The 26880-nt window shown below is 40.6% G+C and overlaps 1 protein-coding gene across 1 annotated transcript in view; it reads right to left on the reverse strand.

Annotated features, from left to right (window-relative positions):
* PKHD1 (PKHD1 ciliary IPT domain containing fibrocystin/polyductin) overlaps positions 1 to 26880 on the reverse strand; it is a 267464-nt gene that overhangs the window by 65752 nt on the left and 174832 nt on the right. Inside the window, exons 52-58 of the mRNA XM_059831956.1 lie at positions 21082 to 21195; positions 19064 to 19151; positions 15554 to 15708; positions 13490 to 13642; positions 12246 to 13124; positions 10945 to 11107; positions 6361 to 6521 (exon numbers count right to left, since the gene is read on the reverse strand). Coding sequence (XP_059687939.1) covers positions 6361 to 6521; positions 10945 to 11107; positions 12246 to 13124; positions 13490 to 13642; positions 15554 to 15708; positions 19064 to 19151; positions 21082 to 21195 — 1713 coding nt within the window. The remainder of the gene's footprint in view (positions 1 to 6360; positions 6522 to 10944; positions 11108 to 12245; positions 13125 to 13489; positions 13643 to 15553; positions 15709 to 19063; positions 19152 to 21081; positions 21196 to 26880) is intronic.

Genomic DNA, 26880 nt, shown 5'->3' on the forward strand with positions numbered 1-26880 from the left:
TCAATTATTACTTGAGAATTTTATTCAATAATAAAAATTACCTGAAGAAAGAAGATTGTACAAAAATTCTTGAGCCACTTTTCCAGGAATTTTGCACTGTCTACATCTAGATCTGACATTTTATCTTATTTCTGATGAAACCTAGAGAACCTCTGCATATTCATTTATGACATTTAGCTTCAACACTATGCAATCTTTCAGAGAGTTTTTTACAACAGCTATTGAGAAAATGGAGTGTTTAAATGTCTGTGCAAGTTGCTTCAGATAAGCATTTACATATGAAATACTTACACTTTTATGATCTAGAAAATGTACTGATTACCCCTAGAGAGCAAGCAGGACTACTGTAGGAATTTCACAGCTTCAGATTTGTCTAGATTGAAAACAACATAGGAAAATGTAGTCTCAATTATCTGTCGGTCAGATAAAAAGATCAATTGTCCACAACACACTAATCCTCTCAACAACAGATTCCCACTAAAGCTGACTCATTTTTTTCAATAAAGCACTTCTTCAGTTTTATAAATACTAATTAAAAAAAAAAGTTTGGGATATTTTTTGTTTAAAACCACAGTCAGAATTTAAGTGTTTAGTAAAGTTTCAAAAAATGCTCCCGGCAGGTTTTTAATAAAAAAGTAGAATGTAAAATACATTTTTGACTGATTCTAGTTAATGCTACCTTACTTTTCAACCTGCCTAAGCAAGGTGGGGTGCTTTTAGATTAAGAGTCTGGCTGTCAGGGTTTTGGAAGGATATGCCTTAATTCAGTGACTGACCTTGGGCAAGTCACAAATTCTGTCCTCTGCCTGGGAAACTAGTGTCAAAATATATGCCTATCCCACAGGGGTGTTACAGACCTAAATTTCACTGATGCTTCTATTGTGTCCGGAGACCTTAGAAGGAGGTGCCAGGTTTGCATAAGGTAGAAGACAAATGCAATTATTCACAGTAAATACAAGGAGCACATATTAAAAACGGGAAGAAAAATTTGCACGATAGCTAAATATTATAGCCCGGAACTTCTTTATCCCAGTACATCAGAATTACTCCCTTGAGCAAAAGTAAGCAGAACAGGGACTCCACCAGTTACACCATCATAAAACAGGATACACAAAGAAATTGCTTTCATGCAAACCTAAGGATCTTTCTGCATCTCTTTAGAAAACAGCATGGAAGTTGTATTGGGAACTCTGAATTATAACTAACAATTTCATGAGACATGGAAACATTATTCTTATGGCCAAATTTGAAGCCACGCTAAAGGGGAAGAATAGGAACGGGAAGGACTCACTTTTGGATTTGCACAAGACCACTGGGAGCTGGATCCCTGTCCACATGAATGTGAACCCTCAAAGGGACCTATCCTGAAGAATCCAGTATTGTCTGAGCTGCCAACCTGCTTTCATGCTGTAATACCCTGACATGTGGAATCCTCATAGTCTAATGTTTAACTATAAATACCAGCTGAGATTAAAGACCCATATAGCAAGTTGCAATCTTTTGGGTTCACTTGGAAAGTGAGAGTCATATTCTCCCTTCTAACAAGGGGGAAAAACACTTCTGCAAGTATAGATAATGGCAGACAGATTTTCTGATGACCATTTCCTTTCTTCGTTCCCCTCCTCACATTCCCATTTCTCCGGCTATAGCCCCATCGTAATGTCTCTCTTACAAGGCAGGATAAATGTAGCCAAACAGGTTGTTAAGTTACTGACGCTCAGTATCTTGCTGCACAGCGCCAAAGCAATATCTACTCATTTCTGCTTTTCTTAGTCGCTTTATCATTAAGTTGGGTCACTGACACTGGCAACAATTTAATATTCAGGTTACCTTATTTGTCCCCCACGGATCACTACTGAGCTGTTCAACATCTTCATAAATGATCTGGATGATGGGATTGAAAGCACTCTCACTGAGTTTGCTGATGACGCTAAACTGGGTGGTGAGGTGTACGGAGCAGAAGGGAGAGCCACCTTACAGAGAGACCTGGGCAGGCTGGAAGAGTGGGCTGGTAAGAACAGTATGAAGTTTAACAAAGACAAGTGCAAAGTCCTGTACCTCTAACCAAAGAGCCCAGTACAGGCGAGGATTTGTGTGGCTAGGGAGCAGCTTTGCTGAAAGGGACCTGGGGGTCCTGGTAGACAACAAGCTGAACAGGAGTCAGCAGCACGCTGCTAAAGCAACAAAGGCAAACCAGATCCTGGGCTGCACGCACAGAGGCATTGCTAGTGGACATAGAGACATGTTTATCTCACTCAGCACTTGTCAAACCTCCCCTGGAGTACAGTGTCCAGTTCTGGTCCCCACAATTCAAGAAAGATATGGACAGACTGGAGAGAATCCAAAGGAGGGCCATAAAGATAATCAAAGGGCTGGAGAACCTGTCCTGTGAGGAAAGACTGAAGAGTTAGGTCTTTTCTGCCTGGAGAAGAGAAGGCTCAGGGGGGACCCCATCGCCATATTCCACTACTTAAAGGGAGGCTCCAAAAAGGATGGAGGGTCTTTCTTCACAAGGAGCCACATGGAGAAGACAAGGGGCAACAGATACTGTTTGCACGAGGAGCGGTCTCATCTCAATATAAGAAATAAATTTTTTACAGTGAGAACAATCATTCACTGGAGCAGCCTCCCCAGGGCCATGGTAGTCTCCATCACTGGAGGTTTTCAAGATGCGATTGGTCAGGGTGTTAGATAATCTCATCTAGGTTCCCTTTCCCACAAAAGGTTGGACCAGATGATCTTTCGAGATCCCTTCCAACCTGGGCTGTTCTATGATTCTGTGATTATTCAGCCCAAATTGCTTTAAAAAATGCCTAGAATGTATCTGCCAACAGGGAGAAAACGTGTGTCTGCAGGCTCTAAATTAAAACTTGAAAGACTTGGTTTCATCTCTCAGATATCCATGTATCAGCCAACCTAACTGTCAAACTCTCTTTCGTCATTGGAGAGGACAGTGGAGGCAATCAAAATGGGGTCAGATGAATCTTCTACCAGCCTCTGGTCCTCAGCTACTTTTCCACCAAGAGAAGACAACGAACTTCAATGCCCCTGGGAGATGGCTGTTGTCAGTTTACAGACATGAGGCGGTATGACAACATAGTCCTATAAATATTGCAGATAGGCAGGAAATGGTTGAAACTTTAACTACAGGATGATGGTTGTATCAGCAATCCTTCGTGGAATAGGGGTTTAAACCTGGACACAGAAATCAGTTGAGTACGTGAACTGTTCACTTAATCCTTCATTCCTCAGCTAGACACATTCATGTTTATAGCTAATTCTGCTGTACAGCTTGGGATTCTGGTATTTCCTGTATCGTGGTACCATTTAGTGCTCCAGGCCTGGCCCCAAGCTCTTTTGTAAGAGGTTTGGTATAGAGATGAGTTTTGGGAGAAAAACATTTTGTCATCCAATAATGGCAGCTCGAAGAGATTAAAATAATTACAAATTCATGTTAAACTCATTAAATTGTTTTGGATAATTTGAAAAATGATACTGTGAAAGTTCCTCATAAATGATTTTGGGGGGTTTTTGGAAAACATTTCATTCTAAACTTTTGCAGCATTATATTTAAAAGAAAAAAAGAGCAAAAAGTACCCTTAAATTAAAAAATAATTATGCTTTGTTTGACTCAAACCCACTTTTGTTGTTGCTCCTTTTTCTTTTAGTAAAAATAGTAATAAAAATCATGGATCTGTTCCCTCCTGGTTTGGTTTTAGTTTTGTTTTTCTTCTGAATTCTGTGGTTTATCCAGAAAACTAAAACTTTGGTTTTATGTGAACAACTCTGCTTCTGCAGAAAGCCACAATAAAAAGACCTGGTCTATGACTCAAAGAGCTAAGACAGCAGGTAAAAGATCAGGCACACAGGAAGACAAAAGAAAAACCAGTGGGTACGTGATTAACTATACATCGCATGGCTTGCTACTGCCCATCTGCAGTGGGCAGGACTCAGGAAACCAAGCGGTCCCTCCTTGCCTATTGCATACACGCACACATATATATACAGAAATATATTACATATATTCTATATTGATTGCATCTTTAATTAAAGACATCATATGAATTCAGGAACATTAATATGGTACTGAATGATCCACTATGCCCCACTTATGGCTCTCACAGCCTCTTCTTCATGGTGAAACACTGGAATAAGCTGCCCAGGGAAGTGGTGGAGTCACCCTCCCTGGAGGTGTTCAAGGAACATGTGGATGTGGCATTGTGGGACATGGTTTAATAAGCATGGTGGTGTTAGTTGATGGTTGGACTTGATGATCTTACAGGTCTTTTCCAACCTTAGTGATTCTGTGATTCTGTGATTCTCTGTGGTACTGTTCTGGGAAGACCTCTTCCCAGCTTTTGTGGCCCTGAAGTATATGGAGTATTTTGGTTTGCTCCCCTAGAGTAATCAGAATATCTAGAAATGGCTGAGGGCCAATAATTTCAAGCTGATTGTCCAAGCGGGAAGCTTAAAGGGAATATATACATGCATTTGGATGAAGGTGCAATTAAGAGGACATGGAAAGCCAGAGCTTTTGAGTCTCCAAGAAACTTGTGTCCCTGAACTGTGGAAGTGGCAAGGATGTTGTGTAGCTACCTGAGAAGACTATCTCCTGTTTCTGTGCTTAGTCAGGCTAGCAGAGCCCTAACCAATGCATTGCAGTGCTCTGATGAAGCTGCTGGAGGTGATCAGAATTACTCAGGTTCAACAGGATACCAGGTGGATGCATGGATGATAGGCTCAGCGGGCAGGTCTTGACCACAGAGATAACATAAGTACCCAATGCTCATCTGGATTCAGGAAAGGCAGAACTCCAAGGGCCAAATTCTGCTCAACAGCATCGTAACACCACTATCATCACTGGCCTTGAAGCCCTGTCACGCCAAGGGGGAATCTGGCCCTGCAGAAGATCTGTGGGAGCAGGAAAGGCGAGCATTTTCTCCTATTTGTCTAGCGTGGGAGCTTGCGTTGCTCTGCGCAAAATGCTCAGTGCTACAACTTTCAACAGGGAGAAGGGGGGGGGGGAGAAGGCAAGAAGACAACCATGAATTCACCCTAGCACCAAGCTGTGCCTTTCCAAATGTCATCCTCAAGATGAAAGGAACTGCAGGTCAGAATGAGAAATACAGAGGAATTAAACACACAGTTGTGAAGGGAGGGGGAAAAAAATCCCCATTCATATTTGGGCAGCAAGAAGAAAACACAGCAATTTTGTTACAGCCTCAGAGGCAAGCAGCATTTACCATATGCTGTCGCCTCCATTACGCAAGGAGATAAACCCTGTGGAGTGCAGGTTGCACTGTCAGTGCAGTTTAGATGGTGCGGATTCCTGGCATGCATACGACTGTGTGCCAGGGTGTGCTAAAAATGGTGCGAATCTAAATAAAATGCAGGTTCTTTATGCAAAAGTATGTATGCATTAATACGCAGGTGCTAAGTGGTATTGCTGCTAGGGTATTAGCGCTTGCATGTGATTCGTAGTCGGGGCAGAAAAGGTAGAGTAAAAACCCGCGTGTTTGCATCTAGACAACGCATTAATCAGCCCTGTAAGCAGGCAGTTAAAGCGGGATCCTTAGAGGAAAAGCCTTTACTGGGTACACATTAGACATTTTGTTTAAAGATTAAAGTTTTTCTCCTGTTTAATCAGTTTTAGAGTGGGATGGAAAACAGGATTAATTACAGTCCCTTCCATCAGTCTCCCATACCACTGGAGTCACAAATGATGCGCCTTTTCAGCAAAATGGCCGCCATCAGCAGCAGGCGCAGGCAATGCTGATTTTAATTAAAGAGTTTATTTGGAATCAGAGAGCAGAGTTTTAATCAGGATGCAAAGGGAGCCTTGCTGCGTGAACCTTCAGAAAGTGGTTACCAAGCAGAATGGGCCATTCTAAACCAGAGAGGGGGGTTTAAAACTTCTGGAGTGGGTTTTGAGCTTGATTATCTCCTCAGTGGGATGTGGATGAAAATCCTCGCTGGGCCAATTATTGTTATTTTGCACTTACGTAGCATTTACACGGCACGTCTTACTCAGTGTTCTCAGACGACTTTGCAAAGGGCAGGTAAGTTCTGTTCTTGTGTTAAAATGGATTAATTAAACCCTAAAGATGCCAAGGATGCCAGGTGACATGATTCTACAAGAAGGCAGAGAGGCACTGGTGGACACAGAACTGTGCAACGAGGCCTCCCAGACTTCTACACTGTAATTCCCTACATCCGTCCTGGAAAGGCATCACACAATCTGGGACCACCACCATCTTGACCTCAGTTGTAGGTCTCAATGAGAACCTGGAGTAAACCCACACCTCGTGGGTCAAATGTATGCATGACTTTGCAGGCACTCTAGATAGCACAGGTACTTACCAGCTTGCAAGTAGAACTGTGTCCAGTCAAATTCTGACTTTGGGAAAACAGAAACAGGTGGTTCTAGGTCCAGGACACCTCCATCCAAATCCTTGAAAAGAGCCTTCCTCGAGCCTTTGCAACTCTTTTCAGGGAACATGGTGTCTTCAGAGGTCTGTACACTGACAGGTAGGAGAGGTAAAGTTATTATAAAGAAGAGAGCAAAGTAAAAATATTGTGCTGTTGTTTGTAATTTATTTACACTGGCAACAAACACTTTTGCATATACATGCAATGTCTTGATATTTACTAGGTGAACTCACATGCCCAAGAAAAGAAAAACATGGAAAAAACGCAAAAATGAATGAAACCTAAGTATTTCAGTCGAGATCTGGCATACTCTGCAAAGAAATTCTGTAGCAATATTTATATTTTGGCATGTTTGTATCCAAACTGACCAAAAAAACCCAAATCAACATCCTCTCTCTCCAAATGTTGGCTGGATTTGGACAGAGAAAATCATCTTATTTTCAGTATAACTTCTATCCCCAAATCTCCTCCTCCCTGGGGTTTGTTTTGGCCAGTGTGGATCATCATGGTCCTTAGAGCCAACTATAAAGTTGCAGCTTGAATACCTCTGGTTCCTTCTTGGCTTTCCTGATTTAAGGAACTGCAGTGATGCAACCATCAGTAGCCATATGCCATTAATTTTTGACCCGTGGCAGACGAAGCCTGTAGTTGCTGTGTGAAGGGAAACGTGTATTGGCTGCTATTGCACCAATCGACCAGGAATATCTCTGCAGTATGCAGTATACAGCACAGGCATTACTCTTCACATCCACCAGCTGATGGATTGTTTATTTTTTGCTTACAGATTGGTGTGTGTTATACATCATATTTTGTTAAAAAAGCATTGGCTGCCCAGCAGTACCTGTTTGCCTTGTTCTAACCACTGCAGTCGGGAATGGGGGAGCTCTCCCAAGGGTCAGAAAATGGCACCTTCCCGTGAACAGCTAAGCTTATGCAGGAGAAAGTGTGAAGGAAGGTGAAATGGAAGAAAGTATGAGAGAGGGAGCTAGCAGGGAGCACACATCTTAAATAAAGAAACTTCTGCTAGGAATTCAGAGCAGTTTGCTGCACGTCAAGGAGCCACTTAACATTGCTAGAGTAGAAGCAAACTTGAAGGAGAAAACCCATTTTAATAGGACACAGTGCATAAGGATTAATGTGTTTATAAACTCATTTTGTTGGCTTTTTTTTTTTTCTTTCATACCCAGGTGTTTGGAACTGCATCTGAAAAGATCATTGTCCTAATTTATGTTCTAATAAAAAACCTGGGTTTGGAGATTCAATGTCATTTTGGTGGTTTTGATGGGCTTGAAGTGAAGTATACATGGATCTCACCTCAAAGCTATGCCTGAGCCAGGGTTTCATCACCCAATCAACATATCTAGTAGTAAGGGAATACTCAACCAGTACTGTCTCCCAGACAATGAATAGCTATTTCTCTCTTTTTAATGACAGGTTCAGATCCAAAGAATAGAATTAAACCATACTTTGAAAATAAGACTAATAAGGTAAGAGCATTAGTCCAAAATAGAACAAAGCCCTTTTTAGATGGCATGTTAATCTATCTCAGCAAACTACATCTAATTTTCAAATAAGTTTATCCAATTCTATCATCAGTATACTCTCAAGAGGAAATTGTAAGTTTAGTGGCTTGAAACAGCCAGAAAAGCCTATTTCTGTGTATATCATTAAAGATAGGCTTCTACAGAGGGAGGTACCTGCAGCAGGACACGTTTGTTGGAGGAAAACTCACCTAACCTGAGACGTATATAGGACAGCTGAGATGAATAATTTCCTAGACAAGGGTCTCTATTGCCTACAGAATGAGTTTAGTGGCTTCTTTAGATTACGTGCCTAATTTCTGGATCACTAAACTGTAGTGAGCTGAATCTCATCTTGAGGATCTTAAGTGCTTTTAACTGCATTTTGACTAAAGGTTTAACACACCTTAAAGGAATTAATCAACTGGCCATATCCCTCCTATTACAAAATACAATGAGATACAATGACTTGTAATCCAACAAAGTCCATGGAAACATCTACACATTGCTACGTGGATACACATTCAGTCTTGAAGAAAACCTAGAATTTCTTGGCCTCAGGTTGAAAAAACCCAACTATTGACATTTTGAATGTGGCAAACAGATACAGGCAGAGATTTACATTAAGGACAGAGAAACAAATGGACCCCCAGTCAACACAGCTCAAAAAACGCAGAGAACAAAGATAGCTCCTCTGATCCTGACAGCTAGTTCAATTCTTGAACATCTCTCAGAAGATCCAGCGTTTCAGCTGGTTAGGTCTACCAGTCATACAAACAAAGGACTTCATGGTCTTGCCATATTCCCTGATGTTTCTATTTCCTCTCTTGCTCTAAGGCAATGCTCACCTTCTCTTTGACAGGACATATCCATCAAGATACCCCTTCAGGATGCTGAAGCTGAACAATCCAGCCACAGAGCCTGGATGAAGCTCAGCAGTTGCATAGGTGGATTAAATAAATGCATGCACATCACAGAATCACTACGGTTGGAAAAGACCTGTAAGATGATCAAGTCCAACCATCAACTAACACCACCATGCCCATTAAACCATGTCCCGCAATGCCTCATCCACATATTCATTGAACACCTCCAGGGATGGTGACTCCACCACCTCACTGGGCAGTTTATTCCAGTGTCTCACCACTCTCTCAGTAAAGAAATTTTTCCTAATATCCAGCCTGAACTTCCCCTGGCGCAACTTGAGGCCATTTCCTCTTGTCCTGTCACTCGTCACGTGGGAGAAGAGACCAACACCCACCTCACCACAACCCCCTTTCAGGTAATTGTAGAGAGCGATGAGGTCTCCCCTCAGCCTCCTCTTCTCCAGACTGAACAACCCCAGTTCCCTCAGCCACTCCTCATCAGACTTGTGCTCCAGACCCCTCACCAGCTCCGTCGCCCTTCTCTGGACACGCTCCAGCACCTCAATGTCCTTCTTGTAGTGAGGGGCCCAAAACTGAACACAGGATTCGAGGTGCGGCCTCACCAGCGCCGAGTACAGGGGCACGATCACCTCCCTACTCCTGCTGGCCACACTCTTTCTGATCCAGGCCAGGATGGCGTTGGCCTTCTTGGCCACCTGGGCACACTGCTGGCTCATCTTCAGCCGGCTGTCGACCAACACCCCCAGGTCCTTTTCTGCGGGGCAGCTTTCCAGCCACTCATCCCCAAGCCTGTAGCGTTGCATGGGGTTGTTGTGACCCAAGTGCAGGACCCGGCACCTGGCCTTGTTGAACCTCATACAATTGGCCTCGGCCCATCGATCCAGCCTGTCCAGATCCCTCTGCAGAGCCTTCTGACCCTCAAGTAGATAATCCATGAGGAGCACTGAGAGACGTAATCTCCCTCCGAGGTTTACCAGACTACTAAGAAAGCATGCAGTAATCCATGTGCATTCATCATGTTTGAAAATCACCAGCTCTTGCAGTGGACTGCGCATTCAGCAGCTCACTGATAGCATAATATTGTGGGATGGATATAAGAGTGAAACATAATGGGAGCTGACAAGCTGGACAGGTCTCAGAAATCTACACGCAAACTAATGCCCAAAGCAAAAAGCAAAAATATAGAATAAAATAAAAATTCTGGCAGAAGGCTGGAGGGGCTCTAAACATAGCAGTGTGGGACACCTCCAATTATTTTTGACTGGCAAGTGAAGTCCATGCTGGATTTTTTTGCTACTTCAAGGCTTTCCTGACATAGTCGCTGTATTGTTTTCACCGGTTGTAATAAATAAATAGGCATGTGGTTTCAATTGGACGTGGTATGTTTAAACCGCTGCAACCAGCAGTGACTTAAGGTTACAGATGAAGCTCTCCCCTCCCTCCTCCGTGTTCCTCCACACACAGATGATATTCTCCCTGGGCAGGAGCAGTTCTGGCAATCATTTGACATCTCACAGCCTGCCTGGTACTGATCAACATTTCTGACGTGATCTCGCAGGCAAAAATCAAGCTCCGCTTCTCCGACCAAAAGGACATTCCCTGTCTCAGGGTTTTTTGCTGGAGGTCCTGACATTTTCTGAAGCCTGAGGCTGAGAAGTCAGAGATGCTCAGGATGGAGTTTTAAGAAATGGGATGTGTGAAGCTTATTTTGTTATACAAATGTCAGTAGAAGGGGAAATCCAAGGGGATTACTCTGGAGATGCACCTTGATAGAATCTGAACCTGAAATTTTAAAAAATTGCCCTAAACTAAGCTTGGGTTTTTTTTTTTTTTTCTTTTCTTTTCTTTTTTCTGGATTCAAGTTTTTCAGTGCGTGTTTCATGTCTGAGCTTGTTCATTTTTAGCAGACACAAGCAGTACAAGAGCAGAGACAGAGGCAAAGAATGGGACTGCTCTGCAGCTAAACATCCAGTCTAAACTAATTGCTTCAACTCTTTGTAAGACAATACAAAAAGACAGATGATACAAGCAGAGGTGAGGATAGTCCCAAAACTGTAGGTGCTTTTTTTTTGCACAAACCATTGATAGTTCAAAATGAAGCATATTACCTCGTTGGGTGAAAGTAGAACTTGTCCTTCTCATTAACATGTAACATCCTTGATGTCTCCGCTGTGATAAGAGGCACGATGCCTAAATTGTCAGCATTTGACATGATGCAGACATCCCTATCTTCACTGTAGCAGCTCTTTGTAAAACCAGTGAAGGTGACTTCTGCCAGGGATTAAGAGAAGATCAAGCAAGAAAAAGTGGTTAGAGGATTGCCAGAACTCAAGAGAGAAAGGCTCTTTTCTATGACATTTTCCATGTTAAATTGCTCCCATATATATATGTACAAATAGTTTTAACATCGGACTAATTGCATTTATCATAGATCTTCGGTTGGCTTTAGAATGTTCCATAGCCAAGTTATATCTTAAGTTGACACAAACCAAGTCAGGCCCATAGGAAATGAAATCAAGGGAAATAGTAGGTGAAAAAGAAACAAAAGCAAGAGTGATTAATAAATTTTCATTTGAATCAGTAAGAACCGGTTTAATGACAACGTGCCTTGGATGGTTTATCCACTTGCCAGATATTAATATAAGACGAGCTGGGCCTGGTGACATGTGCTTGGCTCTTGTGCACCTACAAAATTCATGCTTTGCCACAAATTTTCTGTGAGACCCTGGGCAAATCTATTCATCTTTCTCTGTCCCCCTTACTCTTCAGTAAAAAGAGGATAATGTATTTTCTTACAAAAGTAGGTAGCAGTGAGGGATAAAGACATGAAAAAATGTGAGGTATTTAGATCCCACCATGGTAACCAGCTATCTAGGTTCTGCTATATGCAAATATTACTCTGGGGACTATAAAATTCATTTGAAGCAAAGACGCAGGATACATATCTGACTTTTATCCCTCTTGTGCAATCCCTTATAACAATAAAAACCATTACTGTTTCTGTGCAGCTGTAGCCATCATGTTCTATGCAAATTCTATACAAAGTGTGCTATTCACTTCCCAAACTTGGTATCTTTATTTAGGTAGAGGTAACTGTAGATCAGACAGATGAATCAAGTGGAAAAATAGATAGCACAGAAGGCACGCATGTTTGAGGTGAAATATATACATTAGCACATGACATAATTATACTGCACTAGATTCAGGAAGTGAAAAAATACCAAATGATACTTTTTTTTATTGAACTGTATCGAACCAAAAAAAATTTATGTTATGAATTCCATTGAGGCTCAGATTTCCCCACCACATCCATTTGTGGGTGTGGAAGGCTGCAACTTCAATTGCAAAAATGTAATTAATCAAGAAAATCAGTGACAGAAGAGTCTGGCCAGTGGATTGGAAGACCTACCTTTCAGCTTCATGAGTCCCAGGACTTTTGGACAATGCCCAGTTTTGTGCCATGGGTTATCTGGCCTTTGGCTGGGAACAGTGGTAAACGTAGGCCATAAAATCCCAACACGGCCTCTTAGAGGGTAATATGGTGGTCGATCCTTGGCTGTTAGGTCAGCTGAGTGAGGCTTGATCCTGTCTCTGATGCAGTCAAAAGTTGAGCTTGTTGCAACAATGACGGAGTTTCTAAGTTCTATGAGTCTTTTCCCCGTGTGGCATTGTCTGGCATAGAGACAGTACACTACTGGCATGAGACCCACAGTGTTGTCCACCAGCACCACATTGTCCATGATGACGCTGCTTGCAAGGTGGAACATGACACCATAGTCGTAATTCTTATAGGATAGAAAACCTGTGATTCTAGTGCAGGTCTGAAATCCATCTCCCCAGTACAGATGAATACCATGGAGACTTGAATGGGCCACGTTTTCACTGCAATACTCTCCATCCAGAAAACACTCTTGGCCCCTGATATGGAAGCCAATTCGCTCAGATCCTGCCACAGCATTGCCACAGAGGGAGACACCAATGACAAGGTTCACCTTGATGCCAGCAACCCAGTTTAATAAGCCTTCTGGCTGCCTGCTCAGAATAACAAGGTTCCTGATGAGAGAATGATTTTGCCCTTCCAAATCAATGCCAGGTCCAACCGTGTTGAATACCATGTTATCGTGCAACAAGATCCAGTTGCTCATGACTGCTTTAATGCCACCTCCACAGCTACCGTTAATGCTGGATGACACCACTGAAGACCCTTGGGATATATTCCTGAATTCAATGGCAGAAAGCTGAGGAGGCCCAAAGTTCAAAAACTCAGTATTTAAGAGTTGAAGGGCACCTGCAATGAGATAACTATAGTGAAATAAAAGCTTATAAAATTACCTAAGAACTGGTAAGAATGACACCCATTTAAACAGCACTCAGGCAGATAAGAGCAGGCAACCTTTGGCAGGGTATTGCCCGTGATAGGTACTTGTTCATAAATATATATAAAGTTATAGTAAAAACCAACTAACCACAGAACAGGCCCTCTGTTGTGGTTTAACCCTCGCCAACAACTAAGCACCACACTCATGTTTCATATGTGTCGCATGGTCACAGCTTGCTTAAAATTGCTTAGCACATGTGAATGGATACATCTGCTGTAAGTCCTTTCTTGGGCAGAACTGGTCTGGTCGATGAGGAGAGGTGAATCTCAACTACCTTCAAACTCTGTCCCACTTGAGTCTGTAAAACGTCCCACCAGCATCCTCCCAGCGCAAGCCACGTCAGACTTGATCTGTATGTTGCGTGTTAGGAGTCCAACCTCTGCAGCCAAAGGGATGCGTCTACCGTCTTCTGTGTCATGGGAATGCCCTGAGGAGTTTCAAGAGAGAAAATGTGATAAGTGTCTATCATACCTATATACCAGTGCTTTGAGGGACATAAAGCCTGACAGCTTATGCACAGCTTCTCTGCAGAATCTGCACTGACATTCAGGTGTGTTTTTCCTCCAGCACAATCTACATGCATCAACACAGAAACAGAAAGGCCACCTGCCCATCAAATATTCACCATGTGCTTGTATTTTACCAACATATTTCATTTTTAGAAAAAGAAGGTGCTAAACCTTCTCCCTGCGGTGTGCAGATGCCAAATCGATGAACAGATTCACACTTCATTTTTTCTAAGCTGTATGTGCTGGAGTCATTCTTCAGTACGCTGCAGAGCTGATCTCCATGAATTCTCATTAGGAGCAGACCAATGGCAATGCTAAAAAACAATTTGCTAAAAAGTCTTCGTTGTACATGTTTTCTAAAACAAAGTGTTTCTAAATGAGACTTTTGAGAGAGTTTGTGCAGGTGTCTAGCTTGGAATTCATCTCAGGTGACTTTAGATATATACAGATATGATTTAGTTATCCAAACTGGTTTTATGTACAATGGAGAGCAACAGGCAATTCTCAAGTGCAATTTTTTGTCTATTTTATACATCTGCTTTAGGGAGAGATGAAATACAAGTAAGCAGTATGTATTTTTCTGCTTTGATTATCAAGGGAGCTGAGAGCAACTAGCTCATGTGTGAACATTTACTGTAGATATCTACATTTGCCCAGGTGAATCCCACTAATCTCAATTCTCCCATCAGTCCTTTTTTTTTCAGCTATGTCTATCAACTGCTGCAGTACTCAATTGTATGTAATAATTTCATCTCAGGATACACTTACTATATCTACATTAGCTAAGAAAATAGGTGAAGAACCGTTCTCTGGCCCCAGGACTGACTGGCAGGTTTCTTCCTTCCCTCGCAAAAAAGAATGGCTGTGCATAAACTACTGGAAATGGGGTTTAGACGTGCTATCCTTCGAACTGCATTTCTTTTTTTGAAAAATGCAATTGTCATACAAAGTGGTGCTATGGGGGCTACTATCAATTAACACTATGGATAATTGCAGAACAGGGCTCGGTTCCAAGTGAAGCTTTGTTTACTAGCACAGGTACAGCCATTTAAAACACAGAATATTTCTGAACCTTTTATCCATCATACTAACTTCTGGGCTTACTAGCGTGAATAAAGACTAAATTAAAAAATATTGCTATGCACAGGAAAAATCCTGGTTTTGGAGCTTCAGAATTTGACTTGTTAATAACAATTCTTTTTTTTTTTTTAATAGATGGTAATAAATTTATTTTATAGGCTGAAATAAAATTAAGTTAATTATCAACGGTGCATATCTTTTTCCCGTTAAATACAGATCCCATGTAATCTACACAGGAAATAGAGCTATATACAGATTTTATGTTTATTTACCTATTAGACTACAAATACATTAGTTCTATGCCATGGAGTTGATAAAATTTTGCACTTGAAACTCCATGACTCTAATTATTTTGCAATTTGAAAAAAAGGATTTTTTTTAATTTTTCAGTTTTGACACACCACAGAAATTGTGTAAATGGCCTAAAAAAACCCTGCATTTATTTTTTCTTTTAAAATTTCAGTTAATTTCTCTCTGTGTTAACCAGTTATACCTAAAAGACAAAATACCAGGAAGTTTTCCAAAATTATTTAGCACTGAATTCATTCTATTCTCAGAAATTCATGTTAGAACCATCTATTCTGTGCAATTTTGAACATCACATTTTCAGTATCAAAACAGCAAGAAAAAGCATATGGAGAAAGTAATGAAGATACCTCAATAAAGTAGAATTGATCTTGGTGAGATCTGCAATGGAAGATCAATACTTCAGAAGAAAACTCTTTCAGATGGAGAGACAGATTGCTTACCAATATGTCTGTGCAGAAGGCGTTCATGAATTCTTATGCTATGACCACTGACTTCTTTAACTGTAACTGTTTCAGCTTGGTGGGCTTCATAGGAGGAAGAGCTGATCACTATATCTCCACCATGATTCCAGTCTACTTCATCCTCCACAAAAATCCTGTAACACCAAGATACTAAGTTAATGTCATTACATTTATGAGAGTTATGCTGACAGATTTCCTAAAAAATGAACAACAGTTTTGCCTAGGCAGATCTCAGAAAGAATCCACAGGCTATGCTCTAGGAAAAGCCCCTTTAGGGCTTTCTGCAAAAACAGATGTCAAAAATATGTGGGAGGAATTTTGTCCTGAAATGTCTATTTCACGCCGTTGGTTAGGAAGGTATACAGCTCCAGTACAGAGTTGCAGGGCTCAAGTAAATTGCCTACTAAAGATATGTCAGACTATTTTTGGTGCCAGGAACATCCTACAGAGCTGAAGGTCATTTTTGGACTTAGACATCAAAATGTAGGTGTCCATGTGTAGGGGTATGTGTCTGTGCACTGGGCATTTAACCTTCCACTATAGCTGATTGGTACAGTCAGTAGTGAATGGAAAGCAATTCAGCTCTCTCCATACTGGGCATATAGACCAGGATTTGATTCCCTAAACATGAGCACCTGTTGCTATCTGAGATGTCCCAGGATATCTAAGACACCATCTGGTAGGTATGATAGGACTTGTTCATGGAGTGTTCCTGAAGACACAGGTGGAAGCCATGGAGGGGACTCCAAGGTATCTCAGATGAGCCAAATGCACCTCTGATGAGCCCAAAACCTATGTTTAGGTACCTGAATCCTGCCCTTGGTAGTTGATCAGCCCTCTAGGCTCCAGCACCTAGCATTCTGCTGACTCTAAAGGGAGCTTAGGTACATTTTAAACACTACACAGACACCTACATTTATCTGTTTTAATCTTGAACTGAAGATCCCCCTTTTCATTCAGTTATATTTGTAGCTCAGGGTTTTTTTAGCTTCAGATACAGAAAACAAAAACATTTAGTGAAAGCAAAATGTATAATGATCAGTGTTTATATATATTTGATAAATATCCAAAGGGTCCTATTACAGTTTGACTGATGCTGGCCAGGTGAGATCTGTACTCCTCAGGTAATTGTTGAGAAAACAGACCACTGAATGAATTCAGAGAATGCCTCATCAGGCAGTCAAGAAAGACAGAAGTGCAGAGAGAAAGGAAAGTCCTAAAGGGATGTAGCTAGCAAGCTATGTTGCCAAGTTTTCCTAGTGTCCCTTCTCACAGTTTTTTTTGGCGATAAGTAGGCTCAAGACGAGTACTTTCAGTTTTCGGCACCTGTGAACGTTCAGTAGAGAAGTCTACCAAACCTTTGATTTCTTTTTTTGCTTAGAGGAAGCACTGGACAGCTTCTGAAATGGCAGGAAAGTGTTAGTGTGACTGAGAACTTTGCATTGTCCCAGGATAAATGCACTGGCAAAGAGGAAGAGTAAGAATAATTGTGGTGTATGTTTGGGATTTTTGACAGTTCACATGTAACCCATACTACAAGTTGAATCTTAAGTCCAGTTCCAGAAATACAATCCAATAATAATTCACATCTTGTGGACCCAAACATAACTCTTTTGCCTCTTACATTTCAATAAAGTCTGATGAGAGGAATCAGTAAGCAAAAGAAAGCATCTAAGATGCTAATCTGTTGAAATACTCATTTAGGTTTTCACTGTAAGTAAATAAGCAATTATTTTTTTTTTTCCCTTTCTTTTTGAAAGCATAAGTACTTCCCTAACTCATGTGCTGATTCATGCTGGAAAATATATACTGCAGCTTCTGTCAGTCAATAAAAAAGCCACTTCCTTCAGCTTTCATATGCTAGCACTAACTTGCCTATTTCCTGTATTTAACCACATTAACTCTTAGCTGGCTATTAGTAGACTTTTCATTATAAATAGCTTTTTTGTTTGTTTGTTTTCTTTCTTTCAACAATGGAAACAACTGTTTGTGCCATAATTAAGGTGGATGAATGAACTCCAAATACTTGTATCTTAGCACCTCATGATATTTCACATAAAACATCTGGGCAGCAGACCAATACTAGCCTGGATCCATTTCATCCAAGTATTGAACTGGCATGGTTCAGTCAAGAATCTGCTTACTCTGAACTCCCATCCTAATCAGGGAAAGAGAAGATTTTCCAGAGGGTGATTCTAATGTTGCATGGTTTGAATCAGCATCTGGAAGTATCTGTCTCTCCACTGACAGCAATCCTAAACAATTAATCTACACTAGACACTCAACTTTGTGAGAGCTAACAACAAACAAATCCTACTTGTGAGGTCTTTGTGCCTCCACTGCACACATCTACAATGAGTTTACAAATAATTCCTTCACTAAATGCTGATATTTCACCTCTACCTAGATGGCAACTCTTCCAATGAGTTTTTGTTAGGCCTGACTAGTAGAATTGTTTCCTTTGAATATGGGTATTTCAATTTAAAATGAAGCATTTGGAAGAATTACAACGAAAGGCAATGACAATTTTGTGCAAGGCAGTCATGAATGAGAGTTTCAGCAAGAGCTAGGAGGTGCCCACCCCACACCAACTAATGGTCAGTGCACTTACAGGTGAGATCCTTATGCAGACACGTTCTCTGGTTCAGGTGAAAGGTTTGAACTTCAGGCCATAGACACCTATTCGCTTAACAGGCGTCTGTGGCAACGCCACTTAACCTGCCTGAAGTGACGGTTTTGGCTAAGCCTTCAGACTGAATTAATGGGTAAGTGATCGTGAAGATGAGTCTGCTGCAGGGCCTGTAAAAGCTTATAGATGGGCAGCAACAGGGGAGAGAGAAGGTAGCGTTTCAAAGCTATTTTTGCCAAGATTAAGGGAAAATGTGTCTATACCTTGGAAGCCTCACATACCAGACAGAAACCTTATTCTTCAGGCTGTACAGGTAGCCTTATAGTCTTTGAGCCAATTGTCATTAATTACATATACAAAGAAGATTGACTCTAATAGAAGAAATTAAGACGTTCCCTCCAGAAACCACTTCATAAAGGACTAAGCTAAGATGTTGAAGAACATGGTTCCTATCCCAGTTTTGCTTAATTCAGAGATGAGTTTTTAATGTAGGTGTCTTAAACCAAAATGAACATCCTAATCACCAAGATATCAGCCACTTTGGAGTACATCTCTTCCTTCTAAAAAGAAAGAGAAAAGTAGAGGGAGAGACAGAAGAAGGAAGGAAGAAGGATGGAAAGACAGAAGCAAGCAAAGAAGGAAGGACAGAAGAAAAGAAGAAAATCTCAGCTTCATTCTTCTTAAGTATTAAAATGAACCTAAAAGTAGTATAATTTTCTTGCAAGATGTAGCATCGTTGTTCTTATTCTACCTAGACATAGTTTAAACATTATCGCAAATAAAAAGAGCAATATTAATACAAGTCATAGGAACAGGAGCCCAAATTTAATATTTGGAGGCATATTTGGGCAAAATACCACCTTTCATTGCCAGGAGCAACGTTAGTTCCCAGATGTGTCCAAGACGTCTTAGGATAAGCGCTATAAATTTGTACCTTTCCATAAACCCCTGGAAAAAACAGAAGCAGGAGATCAAAAGTTAGGGGAAAGAGAGACTTAAGAAGAACTGAGCCAATACCTAAATACATGGACATCTTTATATTTATTAAAAAATATTTCTATATTTTATAAAAAGTGTAAGAATAGCACATAGACTCCACTTGAAATACAAAATGAACTAGAAATAAATCATTAATAAAGTAAAATGACCATCACATGTAAAGGCAAGAAAGGGGGTTGTGCCATAGAAGTCTCATTAACTCAAACTGGAGTTGCAGACAAAGGTATCTACCTTAAAAAAAATCTACATAAGTAAACAAAATAAGTAAAAAACCCAGGAATGAAAGAGAGAAAAAAATTATTCTACTATTATTTATATTTCTGATCTGTAAAAAATTCACTATTTTTTCCTGGAAATGGGGATCCAAAACCAGGTCAAAACCCCAAAATATAGAAACTTTTCATATAAATGACATGTTCCAAGAAGATTACATTTGAAGCATGAAAAATTTCTGATTTCCTGCATTGAAATGTTTTGTTTCAATTTGCTGACCTGATCTGAAATCTTTCAATTTGAGTCAGTTCAAGGTTTGTTCTGCATCTCTAATAGTGACACATTGCTTCAGAGGAGTTGTGCTTCAAGTATTCAGTGAATCCATTTTACTGCTTGGGTTAATCTCCTCCATGGACAACTTTTTCCATGACATATTATGTCACTACAGTCCAAAAGAAGACTGCGGCAAGCATTAGTAATGCAACCCTGATTATCCCACCAAGACAGACATTCAAAATAACTTCCATGATCTTGCGTTTGCTGTGGTTTAAGAGGGTAGTATGGACAGTTGTGAAGTCTCATTTGATCCATGATAGTGTGCTAAACCACAGCAACACATCTATCTTCTTTTCTAGTCCCTAAAATCATAGGAAGTCAAATTGCTAGCTCCTGTTATACTTCAACTCCTAAGTAATTTAGACTTAAAAAACCCCTAAGAAACTAGAATCAATTAGGTTTCTGCCTTGCCTTCCAAACATTCCACTTGCTGTTTGCTAGGAGTTTGTAATTGCTTGATCAATGTGTGCAATAGTTTCCCAATGTCACTATCAGAAACAAAGTGGGTTTGTTTGTTCGTTCATTTGTTTTTTCTCTGAATTTCTTTAATATTCTACAAATCTTGATCAAGGCAATTTCTCTTGATAGCAGTTTGAATTTCTGCTGTCTTTACAAAATTTCAGCAATGAACAAAGTCTTGCAATACTCAGTATTGTTTAAAACATGTTTTAAAACATGGAAAACAGAAAAGTTAACTTATTTCTTTAACCATAATTGTATGAGGAGATGTAAATGTTAACATAGACCTTCTTTTGTCAGTCTTTCTATGAGTCCAAAAGTTTGGAAATACTTAAGTGTGTGTATTTGGATCCATTCAGTAGCTCTTGGATGCAATTCATCTCTCTTAAGTCAGGCATTTAAAAATAGCGGTATGAGTTTAAGCTCATCATCCTAGCCTGGAAACTTGAGGGCAATTTGTTTCATCCTAAGAGAGAGACAAAATGCCCTCTGGCAATGTGCATTTCTCTCCACTCAACAAGGTCATCTTGGTTTGAATACTCTCAACTTTGACAATTACCTTTTACAAATCTCAAATCTAGAACCAAGACCAAACCGTCGTACATGTATGCAAGTCCTTTTAAGCCCTCTCCAGTCACATAAAGACCTCAGGATTTGACACCTGGTTTATCACTTCTGTAAAATTTTACCTAAACAAAATCCACAGAAAATCCAGGAATTGACCTGGTGAAAGTTAACAAGTTTAGCTCAAAAAATGCATGTACCTTTGTCAGATGTTTTCCTGTATGACATAGTAACAGTCTCAACAGCAGTAGTCTTGGCTATTGCCTAAGATTTGTTTCCTACGAAAAGGTGAACTCATGTTTCATACCAATACTCCCTGGGTGGACATTTATTTCCTCCAGACGATCACAGTAAATCCCTTCAGACGCCCGAAGAAGGACCAGCAGCTTCAAATCCCTTTCCAGGGGATGTTGAAAAGAACCTGCCACAAAGACAAAACAGCAACAACCCACCACAAAGGTATCAATGGCTTTTGTAATGCGGAAACGGAGAGCGGAGGGGGGGGGGCACGATGAATTGGGGTACAGGAATCCAAATTTAAAGGTCTAAATGACTGAACTAGCATATCACTCCTCAGCCCGGTTTTGCCTTCCTGCTCCATTACAATTTCACCAGTTCCCAGGTAATCACAATTTCTGCAGCCACGATTGGTAAAATGGCCTTTCAGACCAATGGAAAGATTGAAGGAAATGAGCAGGGGAGGAGAAAATGCCCAAGAAGTTTTGGTGCGATGGTGCTCTTATCTTGTCGTGATAAGTCTGTACAGTAAACTGTATTCCAACTGTGACTTCATTTATTTCACCGAGGGTAGTTTACAGTTTTAGAAGAAAATGGCCCAGCACTAAACAGATACTAAGGAGGAAAAAGTAGGACAGTTTTTGCCCTGGAGAAATGTATGTGGAGTCCAGTAAAAGAGTTCAGCGTTCCTTTAAAATTAGAGATTAAATCAATTATGCAACAGAAAACTGCAGCAGATGTAGAACTAAAAAATATATACATATCTGTACAAAATTAGCTGGCCTGTCATGTTCTTTTAATACTTAAAAATTACTAGTTTGGAAAAGAGAGCTGATTTTGCATCCTAAAGAAACATTCTTCTTTGGGAGCATTTTTTAATTAAGTGAACTTGATAAATAAATTCATTGTTCCCCACCAGTGCATGAGTGATATCTGTGGATATTTAAATTCTCTGTACAGATTTTAAATGGGCAAAAGACAAACAGTAGAAGACTTACATGCTCCCCATCTAACATATCTCACACTAGTAAGCTTGTACCTTTTCTGGGGACATGGAGCGAATTAAATCTTACAGTGTCCATCGTCCATCCAAACCATCTTTGACTTTCTTGTTTAAACTCCCATAACTGTGGTTTGAACAGAAGAAAACCAGGAATTGGACTGCAACCAAATACTACTTTCACAAAGCCGAACTAGTGATAAGCGCTTTCACCACTGATGCATTAGGTTAAACAATTATCCACCTGGAGCAGCAGAAGAGTTATGTAGACATTTATGTCTATTTTTGTACGCAGAGTGATTTTTTTCCTGCTTCACCCTCACAGCAAGTTGTGATTTAAAATACTTAGCCTGAACATACCTTTCCGAATCCTCAGGTCAACCTTACCCCCTGAGATGAAGTTATTCGCTACACTGAAGACCACAGAAAGCCTCAACAAAAATGTTTGGAGACCTTTATATAGATCTTCACGTTATTCACAATTACCATTTCCTAATCATGATGTGATGATGTCCCCTTAAAGTGGGGGATTGTTTTTAATTGTCATTATGAATTACTGTTGGTGTTATTATTGGTGTTATTATTTTACTGCTGGTTACAAAGCGTTTACTATTTCTTCTAGTTAAGCCAGTTAAAAATAGTTATGTGACATATCCAATTCTCAGCTCAATTTTAAAACAATTTTAAAGTAGGGTTCCGGGCTTAGCAATCACAGACAAATGCTTGGAAATGCAAACTTTAAAGGCTTGAATTGGAAGTTGTCACTCCTTTAAAAGAATTACATTTACATTTAGCTAAAATTTGTGATTTTTGATCCATGACAATATTTTAAGGAATGTTACCCTTGTCAAAGAAAAAAACCCACACAAAGCAAAAATATAATCAGAGTGAAAAACAAAACATTTATAATAAAACTATTCATAATAGCTCATCACCATATTAAATCCTTCAAAAAGAAATAAAAAAATGGGAAGATAATGTTCGCAGAAATGCTTCAGTGGCTGGAAACTGTAAACGCTATATGACACAGAGGAACACAGGAGACATCTATGAGTAGAAAATCTAGACTTGTTTTAAGTATATTTAGAACAAAATAGTCTTAATAATTGCTTATTTCCATTAATAGTTCCATGGTGTTAAATCAATGGATTTCAGTAACTTGAATGCAAATGCTACAGAAGAGGGGGCCCAGAAGCTCGTTGGACTATTAAGGCGGACTTTTCAGTAAGTTTGGGATCACTCACGATGTCTCAGAGCACTTGAAGAAAGCTAATATTGTGCCAATATTTCAAACAAAGATAAAAGTAAGAGCCCCAGGTAATTACAGGCCTGTCAACTTGACACTGATTCTAGGGGAAAAATAAATAAAAATGGAATGTCCAACTCTGAACGCAATTAATAAATCATTAAAGGTGGATGATATAATTAATGCCAATCAACCTGGTTTTATAGAAAAAAGGTCCTGTGAAACTTCCTTGTTATCTTCTTCTAATGAGATTACAGGTTTAGTTGATAAAGATAATAGCTTTGATATAATATAATTGGCTTCTCCAAGGCACTCGACTTAGTAGTACAAAACTTTCTGATTAACAAACTACGCTGGCACAAGATGAACATGGCACACATTCGTTTACAGGCTGACTGACTGGAATGAGAGCACTGACTCAAGTAGGTTTGTTTCTGGTCTGATCTTGCAAACCCTGTGGTACACAACATTTTATCAGTGACCTGAAGGAGGGTGAAGATACTGAAAGTAAGCAGATAAGCTGACACAAATGGAAAAAAAAAAATAATTAAGAGATGGGCCAGCAAAGACACCAATAATTTGGAAGTGAAGAATTAGGAAAGAAAGTGAAGAATGTTCAAATTGTAACAAAAGAGGTCTTGAAAAGGCAATGCTCTCTGTGTGAATGGATGGAGAACAAAGGAAAACAAAGGAAAAAGCCAAGTAAGGTCTGATATGCACTTTGGTTTCATCTAAATAGCCCTAAACAGCCCTACAGAATGGCTCATGGAAACAAAGGTATGGAAATGGCAGCTACCTCAGCTTACTCATAGAGAAATCCAAAATAGTTAATGCACATAAGTCACTGGGGCTGGATAAGTTTCATCACCTTACGAAGTAACTGGCTTATGAAATCACAGGTTTTGTAATAAGTAGTTTTGTTAAAAATACCAAGTTGCCATAAACACTGGAATCATAATCTCTGCAACACATACGTGAAGGATCTGGGCTTTACTGCCTGTCTTTGAACTTTGGATGTGAAAACTTCAGGTTACTTGCCCCACTTTATTGTGGTGAACAAGCCCTACATAAGACCACATCAAACTGTCGAATTACCCACCCTGCATGAGATGTGCAGAACTGGATCCCACTTCGTACTCCTACTACAACAGGAAGGCTTACCAATTTGATGAGCAACCTGGTTGATCATAAGGTGTGATAATAAGGCACTGCAGGCAGACAACCTGAAAAAAGGTAATTGCAACCAGAAACTGCTGGAAGTGTCCGGTGACATGTGCGGAAAAGGTCAGGAGGGACTAAAGACAGCATATGCAGAAAATAGGCAGGGCTTCCTCAAAAACATGTTCTTCCAACTGGAAAGTTTATCTGGAATTTAAAGGGTTTCCTCACCTGTCCAGATCTGTCCAGATGTCCTCACTACAAGAAGGACATTGAGGTGCTGGAGCATGTCCAGAGAAGGGCGATGAACCTGGTGAGGGGTCTGGAGCACAAGTCTGATGAGGAGCGACTGAGGGAACTGGGGTTGTTCAGTCTGGAGAAGAGGAGGCTGAGGGGAGACCTCATCGCTCTCTACAACTCCCTGAAAGGGGGTTGCAGAGAGGTGGGTATTGGTCTCTTCTCCCAAGTGACGAGTGACAGGACAAGAGGAAATGGCCTCAAGTTGCACCAGGGGAGGTTTAGATATTAGGAAAAATTTCTTCACTGAAAGAGTGGTGAAGCATTGGAAGAGGCTGCCCAGGGAGGTGGTGGAGTCACCATCACTGGAGGTGTTCAAGGAACGTGTGGACGTGGCACTGCGGGACATGGTTTAATGGGCATGGTGGTGCTAGTTGATGGTTGGATTTGATGACCTTATAGGTCTTTTTCAACCTTAATGATTCTGTGATTCTGTGATTTGACACATATCTGCGGCCTGAGCAGTGCTCATGAGCAGTGGTTTGTCCACTCTGGATATCTCAGGCATTTCTTCAGTGAAGACATAGGTCAACCTGTTGGTGTGTAGGCAGCAAGCGTGCAACTTTCTGCAAGCTGGGCTTTCCGTGCAAGCACTGCACAGTCAGTTTGTGCCTTCACCGTATGTCTGATGATTGATGTCACATCAAATAGCCTCACTGCAGGTGTGTGACCTTCTATGAGGGGTATCTAAAGCTGATATTCTTCCAGGGAGTGCTGGCACCACAACGCATGCGCTACACAGTACAAAAAAAACCCCATATGTGATAATCCTATGTATAAGAAACAACTTCTGCTGCTAATAAAGTCACCGCTGATTACATACTTTCCTGAAGAAGTGTGAGGCCCAGCTGCCTGGATTGCAACACAGATCTGTTAGCACAATGGTTGCAGCTGATTCATAATCCTTCATTAGGTCTAACCTCTGGAGAGGATAAAATCCCACTATGTGAAAGTAGAAAAAAAAGCAAAAGGGAGAACAGAGAGAAAGGTGTGTTTTTCTACGCAGATTTTCACTTATTCTGGGTTGCAGCCTGGGTCTAGTTGTTGATTTCGAAAGCATTTTCCATTGTTTTCATATTTCAGTTTTATTCCAGATGTTCTTGACAGTTTTTTTGTTGTGTTTTTTTTCTTTTTCCATAGCAAACCCGATTCAATTCTTTCCTAGAATAGCGGGTGTTTCCTCCCTTCTAGCCTTGCCTTTCTTTACAACACAACACTCTGCAACAGCTGTTGTATATAAGAGCAAGGAAATCTCTAAGATCTCCTCCCTTCCATTGGCAACTGAACTTTGCTAAGTATCTTGCTGTGATCATCTCCAGTATCAGTTCTGTGTTTCCTGAATTGAAAACTTCTTGGACTCTACCTACCCAGCTATCTTGAAAACAGTGGTGTATTGCCACCAGAAAGTCTGAAGAGTTTTTATTCATGGTCAATGCACAGCTGGATAGTCACCAGGTGTTGGTTCTCCTTCCTGAGCTGTTCCTTCAGGTGTTCAGACTGCACTCTGCAAAGAAGCCTGTAAATCTGCTGTAAACAAGGAGGCATCACATGGGTTGCCTCTTACGGGTGGCGTTGCCAAATACACAGAAGAGATGAGAAACAGATAGCTGTGGAGTAGGAACCAGCAGCCAGAAGTGAGAGGTGAATGTCCAAGGAATGAGAAATGAGACACGTAAGACAGGATTCAGCTGCCTAAATATAAATGTCTAATGCTGCCTGAGAGTCCTAGCGCCCTCCAAATTCACTATGTGAGGTTGGCAGATACAAGACAGGGATCAATGACAGAACAGTGGCTTTTTAAGCAGAAGTTGGAGGCCAGATGGGACACCCGAAGATGCCCAAAGTGACACAAAATCCTCATACTTAAGCAACAGAACCATGTTCCCAGGGAGACTGATAGACCCACATTTAGGTTTCTTAATGCAGATGTTTCCATGTTCTCTGGCTGTCTGAGCTGACAAAGATTAGACAACACAATGTAGACTGTAATCTGCTCTAGATATCTGTATCGGCCAGTCCCATGTACTGCAGTGGCTCCCGTGACTGTATTGACTAGATCTCTACCGAAACAGCCAGCTCACATGCTGATGTCCACGTTACGCCTAAATTTGGGTGTCTTCAACATGTGAACCAAATCCCTTCCCTAGATGATACAATCATTTAAAAGA

Source organism: Gavia stellata, chromosome 2, assembly GCF_030936135.1.
Source record: "Gavia stellata isolate bGavSte3 chromosome 2, bGavSte3.hap2, whole genome shotgun sequence".
Taxonomy (NCBI): domain Eukaryota; kingdom Metazoa; phylum Chordata; class Aves; order Gaviiformes; family Gaviidae; genus Gavia; species Gavia stellata.